General features: G+C 42.7%; 1 protein-coding gene across 1 annotated transcript in view; it reads right to left on the bottom strand.

Moving 5' to 3' along the window:
• Positions 1–4,242: 4,242 nt before the first annotated feature.
• rtn4r (reticulon 4 receptor) overlaps positions 4,243–15,872 on the bottom strand; it is a 48,275-nt gene continuing 36,645 nt past the window's right edge. The window contains exon 2 of the mRNA XM_084024242.1: positions 4,243–6,310. Coding sequence (XP_083880368.1) covers positions 4,929–6,310 — 1,382 coding nt within the window. The 3' untranslated portion in view covers positions 4,243–4,928. The remainder of the gene's footprint in view (positions 6,311–15,872) is intronic.

Raw genomic sequence — 15,872 nt, 5'->3', positions numbered from 1 at the left:
TGTGATGCACTTGTAAAGGCGGATCCTTGTATCGTGCCAAACGTTATTAATGCCAGGAGGAACTCTTGCTTCCTCTCAGCGTGAGTCCCTCTTTCAAAGTCTCAAATCCGCAGGCCTTGTGTTTGCCAGCATGGAAATTCTTCTGATGATCAAGCTAATTTAAAAGTGTGCTCTTGAAGTCAAGACACCTCATAATATTTTTATCAGAGAAGCGCTTTTAAAGTCATAATCCAGGACAAGGCCTTCTATTACAGAACACGGTGGTTTCCTTCCACTGCACCAGATACAGTTTTCTGTTTGCAACCTTATCAACAGTGATTTCTGTTTTTAAGTGCAGAACTTTGATATGAACAGAAGGATTTACTACATGGAAGCGTGAGTAGTGATGGCCAGCTGAATCACTGACAGTAGAATATTATGCCAGCAGCAGTGATTCAACGCTTTACTTTGTAAAGGGACACTTCCAGACCAGATGTTAAAGGGATACTTCACCCATTCACATGTATTGTTAGAAACCCGTAGTATTTTTGAATGGTTGTGCATTGTTCCCTCATTTTCCCCAGAGACGAGAGATCTGTATTTCTATCCTGAGCCTCCAATGATGCAAATATTGTCATTTTGCGTCATCGGAGGCTGCTTTGGTTAGAGGGGTGAGACTACAACACTAGTTCCTCATTTCAACCCGCCTTTAGTGGGCGGGACCCACTGACGCTACAGACCTATTACAGATCAGTTGGTGTGATCTCACTTGCAGAAACTCGAAGCAACATCCACCATCTTGCTTGAAAGCTTGCGCCTGTGGAGCTGTGCATTGTGGGATTTGTTGTCTTCCAGCCACATGCACCAAAAGGTCACTAGGCGAATTCGACTTGATGTAGCCGCCTGCAGCGCGCTACCTAACGTGATGTATTGTGGGTTGAAAGCGATGCATGATGGCTAGAATTGTGTCCGACTTAGCAGCCGACTGCAAAGACGTCACAGGGTCGCGACCATATCACGTGACCCAAAACATCGCGGGAACAAGTTTTTAAGAGGCGCTTCTTGCAGCGCTTGGCAGCGCGGTCTACGACGGCTGCAACTGGCTTGTCCACACCTCCGCTACAGTGGAATGGTTCTCATTGGTTAAAAGTTCAATGACGTGTGTTCAGGTCCGCACTCGGCGGCCACCTTGTGGTGAAATGATACTTTTTATTTTGGTCGCATTGATCTCATGGCTTGATTTAAAGTTCCGTGCATTGTGTTGTAAGTAGGCCTATTATATGTGAGGTCTGGTTAATACAAACATAGAATGATAATACAAATATACTGGGAAAAAATAATGCCTTCCACATGTTGCCTTGCGTGTGTGTGTGTGTGTATGTATGTATTTATGTATATATGTATGTGTGTGTGTGTGTATGTGATATGTTATATATATATATGTATATATATAAAACATATCCTCTTTGGTTTGCTGCTGTGTTCTATCGCTTGAGCACTATAGTCACGTTGACTTTGTTGTCCGACTTGACGGCGTTTGGCTGCCGTCTCTTTTAGAGCCCGCCCCCTCAGACACCTGCAGCTCTCGTCAGCGTGGTAAGTCAAGTCAAGTCAAGCCAAGACCATCCCGAACAAGCCTATTGTCTGCCTTTTCTCAGTCAAGAAGGCACCACATTTGAAATGTATTTTACATTTCGACTACATATATGACCCACTTTCAATACAGATTCATGTTTCCACCGATGAAGTATCCCTTTAATTCAGCACTTGCTTTGGAGAGAACAATCAGGGAAGATGTCGTGGAATCGGGGTAGGTTTAGGTCGACGTGTGGGGGGGGCGATCGTCTGAGACACCGGAGTGTCGATATTTACTTGACCGCTAGAGGGCGCGCTATTTTGAAACGTAACATATGGTCGTAATTCGGTGCTTGACACACGACCTATGTGGTCGTTTTCTCGAGGAGGACAGTCTGAGAAAAAGGGATGTTGGTAATTTAAAGTCTACTGTAGGCCTTTATTGGTCAATCAGGAAAACGTGACAAAACCAGACATTTCTGTTTGCCTTATTGGAACAAAATAATATAAATTGGGCAGTACAAGCATTAGTGTAATAATTGCAAATGTTTAGACCCATAGATAAAAACATAGAGTCACTAATGATAAAGATGTTTTACCATTCCTCTCCTGCTAAATAACTACCCCAAAAGCTAATTGAATATAGAAAAACTGAGGTAATGAACTGGCATCAACAATTCACCATAGAAATATATTTTAAATCCATAATGAAGTAATTGCAGTAACTGGCATTTTCTGCAGTATGTTTGAGAACATTTTTTTTTTTCTATTTTATTTGATTCATACAATACATTTGAAACGTATTGGAAATCTTGTCAACAGACTGTGCAAAATATAGTTTTTACTCAAGGTCAACTTACTAACCTCTCTCATTTGTGTTCATGCGAAAAATGTGTTCATTCAACTTCAATTATACGAGAAGTACTTGAACTCTACAGTCGAGGTGCAGTTGTAAAATAGAGGTCCCTGTGCACGGAAGGCATTCTAACAGTTTAACATATGAATGGGTCTCAGATAGGGAGTGTTTTTTTATGATTGCCAGAGCAGATACACAGGAGAGGCTTGAGTGAGTCACGTACAATTACTTGCATCCTCCCAGCCTGCAGCTGCTCTTGGATCAGCAGAGAGTAGTGGGACTCAATTGGAGGGCCATGTTGATTCCTACTCAAGATCAATATCTTCTCAGGTCCCCTTCAGTCCTCCTACTTTCCAGGGTTAATCAAAAACAACAAAAAGCTCCGGGGATTTGTGAAGACCCGGGCTTCTAATCCTGTCACTTTGGGCCGAGATAAATTGAGGGCTGTAGACAAGATCTTGACCTAATTTGGTACAGAATATAAATCCCTGCATTATCCTGGTGTGTGGATGGGCATCCATGGACCCACCACGGGCAACTCAGCCCGGCAGGACTGTACAACATAGTGACATTTCAAAGCTTAAATTACTTTTGTATTCAAAAGTTTCATGTTGTATTTTTCATGCCAAGCAAAGGGAAGCAGTGCTTAATATGAAGCCTCGAGGGTCTCTTCTGCTCTCAACGTCAAGGTTCGGATGTGAGGAGTCACTTTTTGAATATTCCCACAGCATTTTCATACACTGTTTAATAATTGACTCCAAATTATATGAAATGTGGCAACTGTTTGCAATATGCATAACTAGATCTAATCATATGCCTGATTCTGTTCAGGTGCCTGGGGCTTTTCATTTCAGCAGTCACTTAAGGCTTGTAAATATACATCATAGACCGATGTTGACCTTGTTCTAAAATGCATATTGATGCATAATCATTGATTTTGTTTGATCTTTCAGAAAGCCTTTGGAGATATGTACCACAAACAGAGTTTGTAACTAATAAAGATCAAACAGAGGCCTGGTTATTCAATCTCAATATGACTCCTTGACCAATATGTGATCACAGTTAAGATGGCTGGTTATAACATTTTTCAAGTACAGGTGAGCAGTTCAACATGCATATTGGTATAATAGATGTTTCCCCTTTATTTCAGCTCTTTATTTCCCTGAAAGTGAGCTCCACACAGGTCGTGTCTCAAGCACTGAGATGCCAGCCAGGAGGAAACAAACACAATCTGGACGCCTGAGGTTTGGGATGAAGCCAGATTTGACAAAGTAATCGGTCATCACGGTCCCAACAATCCTAAAAAACAATGAACATGCCACTCTAGGCCCACCATCTGTTTGGGAGGAGGGATGTTGATTGGCACCGTCTGTGGTTAGTGAGACATAATCTGTGCTGCTGTTATTGCCAAATTCAAATATATTTTGGTACTCATTTCGTTTTGCTGACAGAGTCTTACAATGCAGTTTGTTCTAATGAAGCTTTGAAACGGTACACCAGCAATGGAACTGTGAGTATGAAGTACAAGAAGTCCAGGAATTGGGTACTAGGGTTGAAACAAATGATTACCTCTTTTTCATTCTGCATGTATCTTTTGATTCTCTTTGTGATTATTTAGTCAATAAAACAGTAACATATTTAAATAACCCAATATCTTGAAATATGTTCGCTCTTCTCCAACCAACCATTCGATTTTATTTATTTAAAAGTTCAAAACTAATAAATATTGAAGTTGCAATACTATAAAAAGAAAAAGCAGCAAACCCCTCACGTTTAAGATGTGGGAGTCCACATGCTCTGTATTTGAAAATACCACACCATATCCAAATATATAAGAAATAAGAACCTTTATTCATAATATATTCATACTTGTACACAAGTAAAATAAAATGCATATCTATGGTTCCATCACAATCTCCATAAACAAATTGACAGCATTCTTTCAAGAAATGCTGCCCATAAACCCTTTCTGTCATGAAAATAGAACTTAAATGAGGGGGAGATAAAACATTTGTTTTAATGAACATAAAAAACAGAACATTACTCAACAAATGCATCACTTTGAATAAATAATAGGGGAAGATCGCTTATCTTCATTAAACTGACCCAACATTCTTTGTATGTGCTTGGATTTCCTGTATTCCTTTTTTTTTTTGCCTTAATTTTTTTCTTCCAGCTTCCGGTTGGTCTGTTTAATCAGTAAAAGCTTTTCAGAGGGAAAGGGGGAGGAGTCTCTGAAGTGTAGCTTTGACACAGTACACTTAAGTACATAGAGAACAAACAATGTTGGGCACCAATTCATTATATACATGAGATCTGTAGTGTTCTGTAAAGGCATCCATTTTGTTAAATGTACTTTAACGTCTTCATCATCACTGTTTGTCCTTGCCCATGTTGGGGTCGACGCGACTCCACACTTTTCAGTCACTGTCTTTTGTCGACGTCACCACATCTTCTGTTATCATTGTCATGAGCATCAACAATCTTGAGTCCTGTGTTCAGAGTGCGATCAGGAGTCCTAAGACATGGCTAGAGATATCCAGATCGTGGGAATGAAGAGAAAGCGCAGCACTTGCAAAGTGGAGGCCCGACCTTTGATGCAGTGGGCGTCTGATTTGGGCTTTTTGGAACACTTCTTTTTCTTTTTGTTTGACGCTGTAGATGATTCCAGACTGTCTATGAGCTCAGGGTTAAGATTTTCCAAAGACTTGTCCAGGGTGTTGGACAAGGTTCCTAGTGGTCCGTCATTCTGCTTGTTCTGGGTCTCGTTTTTCGTTCGTTCCGGTTCCTTATATTTAGTCTTGGACATGTTCTCCTTTTCCTTCAGTGGGTTGTTGGTGATTTGACGGCTCTTGCCAGACAGGATGGAGGACTTGTCATTATCTCCAAGGCAACACCGGGGAATGGTGTCTCCGAGAGGATTTTCGGTGGAAGAGAATTTCCCAGACTGTCCCTTAGAGCTGAAGAGATTGGTCTGGATTTGAGGCGTTTCCACGCACCCCTCCAAATCTTCACTTTTCAGCCGTTTCAGGTCCTTTCCTGCCAGGAACTCTGGGACATTGCACTCCAACTCGGAGCTGGAACCTTTGAAACGTTTGAACCAGTCCCACAAGGTCCTCGCACGGCAGTCACAGATCCACTGGTTCCCATTTAAACGCAAATACTGGAGAGACACCAGCGCATCCATGGTCTCTCCTGTCAAGACGGTGAGATTGTTGAAGAACAAGAACAGGGATTTTAGCTTAGCAAGGTCAGTAAAAGCCCTTGGTTGGACAAAGATTACCCGGTTCTGGTGTAGCAGCAGTCGGTCCAGATTGATTAAGCCTCGAAACATGTTGTCTGTTACTATCTTGATCTTGTTGTTGTGCAGATAGAGATACGTGAGGTTGGCAAGGTCTAGAAAGGTGTCATCATGCAGGGTTAGAATGTAATTGTCCTGCAGGTAAAGGTATTGTAGGGAGAACATTCCTCGGAAAACCCCAACGGGTAGCTCTGACAGGCCACACCTGTGCAGGTGGAGGGTGTGCAGCTTCGTTAAGCCCCGGAAGGCCGTAGGGCTGATGGTGCGGAGGTTGCTGTTGTCGCCAATGTCCAGCTCCTCCAGTTTCTCCAAGCCGTAAAAGGCCCCAGCCTCTATGTAGCTGATGTTGTTGGAGTAGAGCCACAGAACAGTGAGATTGTGGCAAGAGCTGAAGCTGGTGGACCTCACCACCGTTAGCTTGTTGCTCTGGAGGAATATCCGCTGGCTCCGCACCGGGATCTCAGTGGGGATGGAGAACAGTCCTTGTTGCTGGCAGGCCACAGTGGGCTTGGGCTCGCTGTAGCACGCACACTTGGCAGGGCAGCTTACAGTTTGAGGCACAAGGTTCAGCCACATCACCAGGAACAGGAGTCGCCCACCTATGGAGACAGAGAAACAGGCATCAGTTAGTAAATGCGGTAAATGAATATACAAAACAATAAATCTCTAGAAATAGATGGATTTGGGTCAGGATGTAATATGCATTAACTCTTCAAAAACACAGCGCATTCTAATCAGACAACATCATTCGACAATCAGTCTGAAATAGAGAATGAGAGTAGTTGTGTAGGTGAGATGTGTCGTTTTTGATATTTAATGCAATTCTTTTTAAAATCCATTCCTGAAAATATATTTTTGAAAACATTAAGGATGCATGAGACATATTCAATATGTACAATGTAAGGTGGTGATACTGCAAACACCATCAAATCCCATAACCGACAAAATCCAAAACATTGGTGCACCGTTCGGCACATTACTACAGAATAGGGAATCCTCTCCATAGCCAATTTTTTTAAATTTTATTTTTACGTTTCTTTCTTGGATCTTGGGACACTTCTCCTCTCTGCTTCCTCTGCTGACGTGAGGACCCAAAAGCTCATTCCAAATTGGGTGGGTGGCTTTTATGTGGAATTAGCTCACTCCAATAGAGCAGACATAACTAATGGTGTTTCACCGTTCCTGAGGTTGACATTTAGCCTGACGCTGGGAGATAAGCTTTCATGCCGGGCTAAGAGATTGATGCCTGGGAGGTGGAAAGAGGGCTACAGAGGCCCCACAAGTTTCCACTGTGCAGCCATGACTGAAGTCTTTTTTCCCTAAGTGCAGCATGAAGATGAGAAGAGGTGTGGTAGCACTCAGGGAGAGCCTTGTTAAGATCCTTGGATGCGTTTTCCCCGTTTCAAAATAAGGCGTATTCCACATTTGCTTTTTAAAATTATTTCTACTTGTCCTCTGCCATGGAATGGCTCACGAACAGACGGCCACATGTGAATGATTCCTTCTGACATCACACTGTTGCAAGTACAGCTATGGTAAAAAAAAAATGAAGTGCATCGCCCCCTCCTTCATGGTGGGATGATGGTGTCAAAGTGTAAAAGATGTGTCCAGGAGCAGCATAGCAGGCGCTCCTCCAGATCTACGAATGCTCTTCAGCTCCTGTCCTTGCTGAGGATTTCCAATCTCTGCTCCCATGCACATGTGAGGAATCCCAGGCTTGAGGGTTTGACAGGTAGCGAGGCTCTGGAAAATGCATGAGCCTTACTCAGCGCTCCCTCCATCCCCCACTCTCCCTCCTCTCATTCCCCTGCAATGTGTTATGGCGCAGCTCATCTCTGGCCCTTGTTAAACGGAGCTCTGGTGTGGCCTGACAGCAGCCCTCTGCTGCACTTTCCTTCCAATCTCCCTGCTCAGCCGTCAGACTGCCACCGGAAAGCTGTCAAGACTTTCAACTCTTTCTGCATCGCAGCACTTTTCCCTCAGTATTGCCTAACAATAGCCATATTTTATCGCACAGCATGCTTCGTGTATCTCCTCCGCCCGTCTTCATTTTGTTCACCCCCCCCTTCTGCTGTCTATTCATTAACAGGCTATTTCCACCCACGTGTTGCATGTCAAAGACCGGTACCCTCGGTTCTCGGCATAATACGTCTCGTCTTCGTTAGCATCTGTTGAATGGCAGCGCGAGGCCCCAGCAATGTCATCAACTTCTCAATTATTTTTACCTCACTAACAGCAACTTGACATCTGCATCACCAGATGTTGCAAACACAGACCCGGCAGCCCTAGGTCAAACTTCCATTGTCACATTTCCTCTGCGCGACTTCACAGTTCTTCGCACCTTCCACTCTAGAGATTCGCATCTGTGTACATCTCGTGTAAGAATTGTGTTCGCGCCATTGATCGGACAACAATGTTCCATCTTCCCCCCTGCTTTTTTTCATTTTCATCACTTCCTTTCCTATCTTGACTCCAAATCGAAACGGTTGCAAAGATTACACAAAAAGGGACTAATGTTTATCTGTTTGTCCTCACAGCTGGGGTTGACACAAACTTAAATATCTTAAAATACAGCAACAAGGTTGTAGGTGAAAAAAAAGAAGAAAAGAAAATCCATTCCTTATCGTCTTGTGCCAGCTTTGGTTTCAACACTTAATCTTCCCCTATCTGCTGTGTCACAACATGGCTCGGAGCACTGCCTTCCTGTTTGAGACCATGCCAGTGGCCTCTCTCTTCTGAGAGCTATATTATTGTACAGTAGCAATCATCACTCTGTTTAAGAGCAGACAAGCCTCTTTGTTTCCTTCCCACTGACACTGGGGCTCCTTCGGCTTTGAGTAAAGTGTATCACATCACCCCCTCCTCCCTACCCTGCAAGACGAGCACTTATATTTACAATGGAAGCCTGACAAAAATATGGCAGGTTAAAGAATTATGGGCGACCGGTATTGTATACTGATACAGTTTCCCCGCTTGAATTGAATTGTCTGTCAAAACCAACCCTTTAAAGCCAGGTGATGCAGCCGAGGACATTCTGGTCTGGACATTAAAATGGGCTCATATTGGTCTTCTACTGAAAAAAATTGGACATTGGCCTCCCGGTGTACCTCACTTAGATCATAATGGTGACGCTTTAATTTAGCCAGCTTCAGGCACGAAACCGTTTGTGTCCCTCCTTAATAACTCATCTAAAAGAATAGCATTGATATGGATTTCAGGAGAGTTCTTGTCCCATGGCAAGAGAAAAAAAAATTGGCATGAAAGTAAATAAAGTAGATGAATAAAATCATCTAACTGCAACTGCGGTGGAAAAACACTGCTATCGGTTACAGCAGCTCGAGGACATTCAGTAGCAAAGCAGAAAGATGCCCACAGGAGTGGTACGAGTGGGCACAGACAGCTTTGTTTACTTAGCGTGTGAGTGCATCACTTCACCAGACTCCTCGCTCATTTGCATGTGTCCCTGGCATGTTTGAGGCTCAGAGCAAACTCTCGGCACTCCTTTTTTATCTTATTGTGAAAATAAAACATGCACTTAAACCCTTCCTTGTGCTGGGGAAACCCGCTTTGAACACAGAGGGCATGTTGGGACGGCGCATTCAGCGGGCCTCTCCGATTCATCACGGTGGCTTTATTTTGAAGGGCCGGGGATTGGGCAGGGACGGCTAACATGACAGTCTTATCCCCTCAGCCCAGAGGGGAAGTGATGTCTCTGTCAGAGATGAATCACAGTGGTTCTCCAGAGGGACCTCCTGGCCTCTTTCTCAAATCATACATTATTGTGTTGCTCAGAGGCGGGCCTGCATTTATTATAGTCATGATCCTTTCGCTAAGGTCATGTATCTTCTGTGAATCCATCCATGCATACATAAATGGTTTTGATATCATGTTGAAAGGCACAACTTGGAGGAACTGACAGCTGAATGAATTTAACAATTTCAGCACAGCCAATGTTGAAGTGAGATTGATAAAAGGCAACACAAACTCTCAAACACGAACTTTGACAATAATATTTTTATACTAAGAAAATAATTGTTCTTTAGAAATACCTACTCACGTGTTCTTTTTAACTTTGACACTACACTTTATGATGTTCAGGCAGTCAGATTTCTATTTTTCAATTTTTCCAAGTGTAGCATATCCACCTCAGTTTCATGACTGGGACACAATTTATTATTATCATACTGTTTTTTATGTTTTTAATTTGTTTATTTCTGTTTTCTCTCTCAAGGCTACTCTCCCTTCTGGGGCTCATTTTTCACAAATAAAAAACAATATGATGAGTTCAACCTGACTTTCTGACCATGCCTTTTTAAAATGCATAAAGGAAGGAATAAAATACTTTTCTTAACCACTCCTAGAACATCCTAAATGTTATCAAAGCCAAGGCCTGCATGGAGATCAGGTAGACACTCCATTGTAACAACTGATCCACAGACGGTAACAATAAAGGGAACATTCAAGTTTTCCTACTTCTCCTGAGCGATTCATCAAGAATTCACTTTTTGGTCCGATGGGGTTTGAGTGATTCTGTCAAACGTATGTAAAGCAATATATACCCCTGCTATTGCAAATGAATCCCTTTGGTCTACTTTAACTTTTTTTGAGTGATACATTTTTGATAAAGTGCTTCTTTTGAAAGGTGACAATCATAGAGTAGCCTGCAGACACACTGGCTCTGCAGACCAAGAGAATATTCCATTTAAGTTCGCTTTGAACATCTTCTCCCATATAACCCCATGAAAAAGTTTTATTAAAGAGAATAAATGGACTTCACTTCCCCTGCATTGCAGAGGAAGTGGTCGGTAGGGCATATTCGTATGGAGACTAGTTGTGATCCGAAGGCCACGTCGGCCCCTTTTATGACTCCCACATTCACCCTGACACAGTGTTCAAAAGAGCTACTTCTTTTACAGTTTTCAAGACAATTATTCTTACTTCAAGGCCATGTAATATTTCTTCACCTCTACATTCCAGTGCTTTTTCAACCTTGATACCATCTAATTTTACTTTCTATAGGTGTCTTAGGACGGGTGCACTGAATACAGAAGTACCACAAGCTTGTCTATTAGCAGCAAAAGAGCATTTCTCCACACCAATCAACAAGCAAATGTACCACTGCTAATCTCTGTCTCTCTGTCTGCCTGCCTGTGTGTCTCCTCAACGCACTCGCTCTGTTTCTAAACAATTGACAAACATGTTGAACGAGGACATCATTTAAAAACACAATCACAAACAGCAGTGACACAAGGCCACGTCTAATAAATCTAGTGGATGGATTTTGAAATTCCATTATGTGGTCGGGGAATTGGGGGATTCAAACTCTGCAGGGACAGAGGGGAGAGGAGTCAAACGCACGGGATGCATATTTAATCACTCACCAGGTTGAGATCATTTATATCACATATCATTTATAGCAGATTATCAGCGTTTCTTCTTGCCAGATTCGCCAGGCCACAGAACTCAACGGCATATCCTGTGTAAACATCCCATATGGTGATATACGCGGGCGCCAAAAGGAAGCGCCGGCGCTTCCAACTCTTGTGTGAACGTAGTGTTCGATACTTAGTCACAGAGTTCACAGGCATTTGCTTTTATGTAATGTATGATATAAAGTCTATTATTGGGAAAAAGTTGTGCCAGTGTTTCTGTATCTCAATGGAAACATGAGTCATCTTCCACCCACATCCTAACAGAATGTACACACACACCCACAAGCAAAAACAAACACACAAAGACAGATTTGTGTTTGGCCTGTACAACATTGATGAGCCAGATGCCATGATCTTAAATAAAGATGCAAGCATCAGATCAAACCGGTTATGTAGGACACGATGGACCAGAGAGTGGAGCTGGAGTCCCTGGGCTAACCGTGGGGTGTTGTGGGGGTGTCGGTGGAGGTTCAATATGCAGACGAGGACACAATTAGAAGACGGGGGGGGGGTGGACAGATGAGGTCCTGTTTGACACACATCTGACACTTGCCCAAGCAGATGGTTTATGAATAACTGAGGGAGCAGGAGGTCGACAGGCAGGAGGAAACCATGGGCAACAGTGTGTGTTTCGAAAAAGGTTGTCTAAATAGATCTGCATCGATATATGTGAGCATGTGTACATGACAGTGGCGGACTTGGGTTGCCCCCCCCCCAAAAGGGCACCAACTGTATTAGGTGGGGCACCAGTGCACATAAAGTTTCCTAGCATGTAGTGCACAGCTATATGGCACATCATGTTTTCTCTATTTTAAGGCCACCCTAGAGGATACTTTATCATGTTTTCTCTATTTAAGGGCATCCATTAGTGCCCTGCATCATTTTGTGCATCCAAGAGGCCCATTTATCCCATTTTCTCTACTGCAAGGACATCCTAGAGGGGATTGTATCTTGTTTTCTCCACTGGGAGGGCACCCGAGAGGACACTTAATCATGTTTCATTGACCACAGGGGCAAACAAATGGGCACCCATTTACTGGTAGGACACCCCAGAGGCCATTTTATCTGGTTGTGTCCATTTGAAAGTCACCCTAGAGGACATTTTGATCATGTTTTCTCCACTGGAAGGGCACCCGGGAGGGCGCTTTATCATTATCACCTTCTGAGAGAGGAAGGCAGAGGGGCTGGCGATAACCTGACAGTGAGAGAATGAGCTTTAGATGGCTGTCGGATCGAATCCCTTCTCGACTGCCAAACAATTGGAAGCAGAGTGAAAGTGAGGAGTTCTCCCTTTCAACAACTGACATCAAATTACCATCGACCCTTGAGTGATGTACTGACCTCCCAGCTGCTCAAATCCTCACTCTGCAGGATATCAGTAAACACTGTGTTGTGCTCAACATTTACAAACTGTTATTGCTGTCCATAGTGATGGTAGATGATAGCAATTTGAAGTCGTTGTTCTGTAATCATTCTTTCATTTTATGCCGTCTTATATTTAAACTTGACATTTTAACCCTGATTCAACAGTTAGTAGGTTGTTATATAATACGTACACACTGTATGATCTTATAACACATTGTTAGAGATGGGATGACCTAATAATAAAGGTTCGAGTGACGCTATAAATTCGAATTAGCTCCAATTTAATCATCTGTAACATAACTATCCAGCTTGCAGCTTAATTCCACAGTAATAATAACTGACATTCTGCCTACATATGTGGTGCTTTTCCTTTTCACACTTTTGACATGGCTAATAGTTTTTGAGAACGATTCAGGTTGCTACTCTCTGTATTTTACATTGTGGTTTTGCTTTAGAGTCTTACACGCCTATCACGTTCGCAGTAGGGGACTGCAGAAGCTCCGTGAACGATTTATCACACAACTAGTACAGCAAATCATCACCAAGCAGGGGTGGTCTCACTAAAGGATGGTTCATGGTCATGTCTTTCAAACCCAATGCCAGTTTGTATTGCAGGCTTTTCCCGATTTGAAATCCTCTAGTGTTGTCACCTTGAAAAAAAATGTTTTCTCACACTTGCCAAAACTCCTCAGAAAACATTGTTGAACTGTTTTTCACAAGCTGTGTCATACTTTTTCAGAATTATTAAACAGTCTATGATAGATACAATTTGTTAAGTGTCCCCCCCTGGTAAAAAATACTGACTCCTATATTGGCAGCACACCTACAACTAGCAATAAACTTGGTTGCTGAAAGGATACTGCTTTTTCTATTAAATATAGCTGAAATAGAGTTAGGTACGCTTACATACCACTACAGAGATGAATTGTGGTGGCAAAGCGCCATTAGAATAGGGGGGTGAGGGGGGGAAATGGCACATTCCTCACATTGTATCGTAATGGTTGGCAGCCAACCAGGTCGCCCTCCGTGCCGTTACAGCTCACTGTGAAATGTTCCACAGAAGGCGTTGGGAGTCGAGTCGACCCGTGAGGTTTTGCAGAATGGCACAAATGCAGCTTGGTGCCCGCCTCCACATGTCACAGACATGGGCAATTTTCACATGAATCCATGTGAAATGCATAATTCAAGTATCGTAAACTGAAAATAATGCAGGCAATCCGCCGAGGGTTTCCAGATGCACTCTGGAGGCCACGGATGCCCTACTTTGGGGTTTTTGTACCGTGCGCGGCTGCCAGTAGTGCAGTCAAGCATTTTTGCTTAACAGAGTGTATAGGGCTTTATCTTATCTACACATGGCTGGAGAGAAAATAAATGAGGGTACAGTAGCTGCAACAGTACACGCCACGTGTTTCTTTGGCGTTGCTCAGCTCCCGGCAGATTTGAGCACAGGTGTTAACACCATTTTAGGAGGCATCCTTTTTTGTTGTTGTTAAAAACCAGCCGTCCTCCTTGAGTACTTGAGATGATTTGTGTGCAAATCTATCCTGCAAAGAAATACAGAAAAATGGAGAAACGGCATTATGTCAGTTGGGAGTTTAACTGAGGCGTAAGCTGTGTTTGTTCTGTCTTATGTAGGCTAATTCCATATTTGCAAGATAGGTAGGTTACTTTGAAAAGGCTTTCAACACACAGAATTAACTACAAATAATACAATAGTGTTTTACTGTGGTACAGACATTTTCCTTCTGTCAATTAAGGCCGGTCAACGTTTCACCCACTCCTCGATGAGGATTCCGACCTGGTCGACGACCCCAAACCTCCCACCCGTGTTTGCGCTCCCCAGTCTCCCCTGCCTTCAACTGGATAACTCTCCATTTCATCTCCGGTCCCAGCAACCAATCGCCAAACCTGTCGGAAACTGATAAAAGCCGCTTCGTGAAAATGTCAGCGGCGAATGTGACTGAATCTGAGTGGTACCCCCTGGTACCTCTCTGTTGTAATGTTAACCTGTGTGATAGTTAGCCAAGCTGTGGCTCAGTGGGTATCGCAGGTCGTCCTTCAACCAAAAGGTTGGTGGTTTGATCTCCGGCTCCTCTCCTCAGCGTGTTTGAGCATCCATGAGCGAGACATTGAACCCCAAGTGGCTCTCTGACTGCTTCTAAGCAGCTGACTGCCCCTGAAAAATGGGTTAAATGTATCTACCTGTTTGTATATGATGATTGTAATAAGTTTTTATGTCTTTTGTGCGTCTGTAAAAAAGGTGCCACTTGTTCAGTGGCTGGAATGTGTGCTGTAAGTTTAGTGTGTTTGGTTTTTATTGAATACATCCATCATTCTGGTGCCACACACAGTGTTTGGCTGTCGAGTGAAGACTCGGTCTTATGGGTGGTTGCTTGTTTCCGACAGGTAAGGTTGGTGCAGCCAGACAGCAGAAAACATGATGGGTTAGGAAGCTGTTTTGTTTTATGGTTTAGCACCGACCACAGCTACCCCCTTTTTGTTATCTCACCTCATTTAGCTCCTTTTCCGTTGTTTGTATGGAGCAGCAGTTTTGCAAATCTTCGATTTAAATTTTAGGTGGTACACTGAACAATAGTGGGCGGTGTTTGTGACGAAAGACAATTTTGATCATATTCAGTTCTATTTATTCCATTTGAATATGATTATGTTAGTACCTAAAATGGGTTGTTTGATGCAATATTATGTTGCATTAGAGTCAGCGTGTGATGTGGGTCCGTTGTTTTTCCAGGGCTGTGTCTGAAATCACTCACTATATAATGAGTTTATAATTTTGTAGCGCTGTACGAATATATAAAGAGAATTATTCTACCCTCTATAGTGGACTCAAAGTATCCCATAATGCATCTTTGCAAGTAGCATGCAACCACTGCACTCCATTTAGCACTATACTAAACTTATTATTTTATATACATATAGCATAATCATTTGGGGAAATAGACATATTGCCTCCACATTGCCAACAGGAACATATACTGCTTTATTTGTTCTTACCTTTCACAATAAAAGCCTGAGCCGTATATTTACCATGGGACTTAAATTCACCCGCAGCAGTATATTTACCATGGGACTTAAATTCACCCGCAGCATTCCAATAAGATGCAAGAAAAACCAAATAACTTCTAACGTGTATTTATTACAAAAAAATGTAAATGTATTACGTATGGTCCACCAGCTGCCGTTAATCTGCCATGTTTTAAGTTACTACTACTTCTTGTTTGTACTGTAACTAGTATTATACATGTAATTATGAATTAATTCATTGTTTCTTCAGACATTGATATCACTGGATTCCATAAGCGGTGCTGATTTCAGCAGTATGTGTATCAGGTAGTCATTAGGCTGT

Source organism: Eutrigla gurnardus (assembly GCF_963514095.1).
Source record: "Eutrigla gurnardus genome assembly, chromosome: 13".
Classification (NCBI taxonomy): Eukaryota; Metazoa; Chordata; class Actinopteri; order Perciformes; family Triglidae; genus Eutrigla; species Eutrigla gurnardus.
The sequence above is the reverse complement of the archived record's forward strand: the minus strand, read 5'-3'. Positions and strand labels throughout refer to the sequence as shown.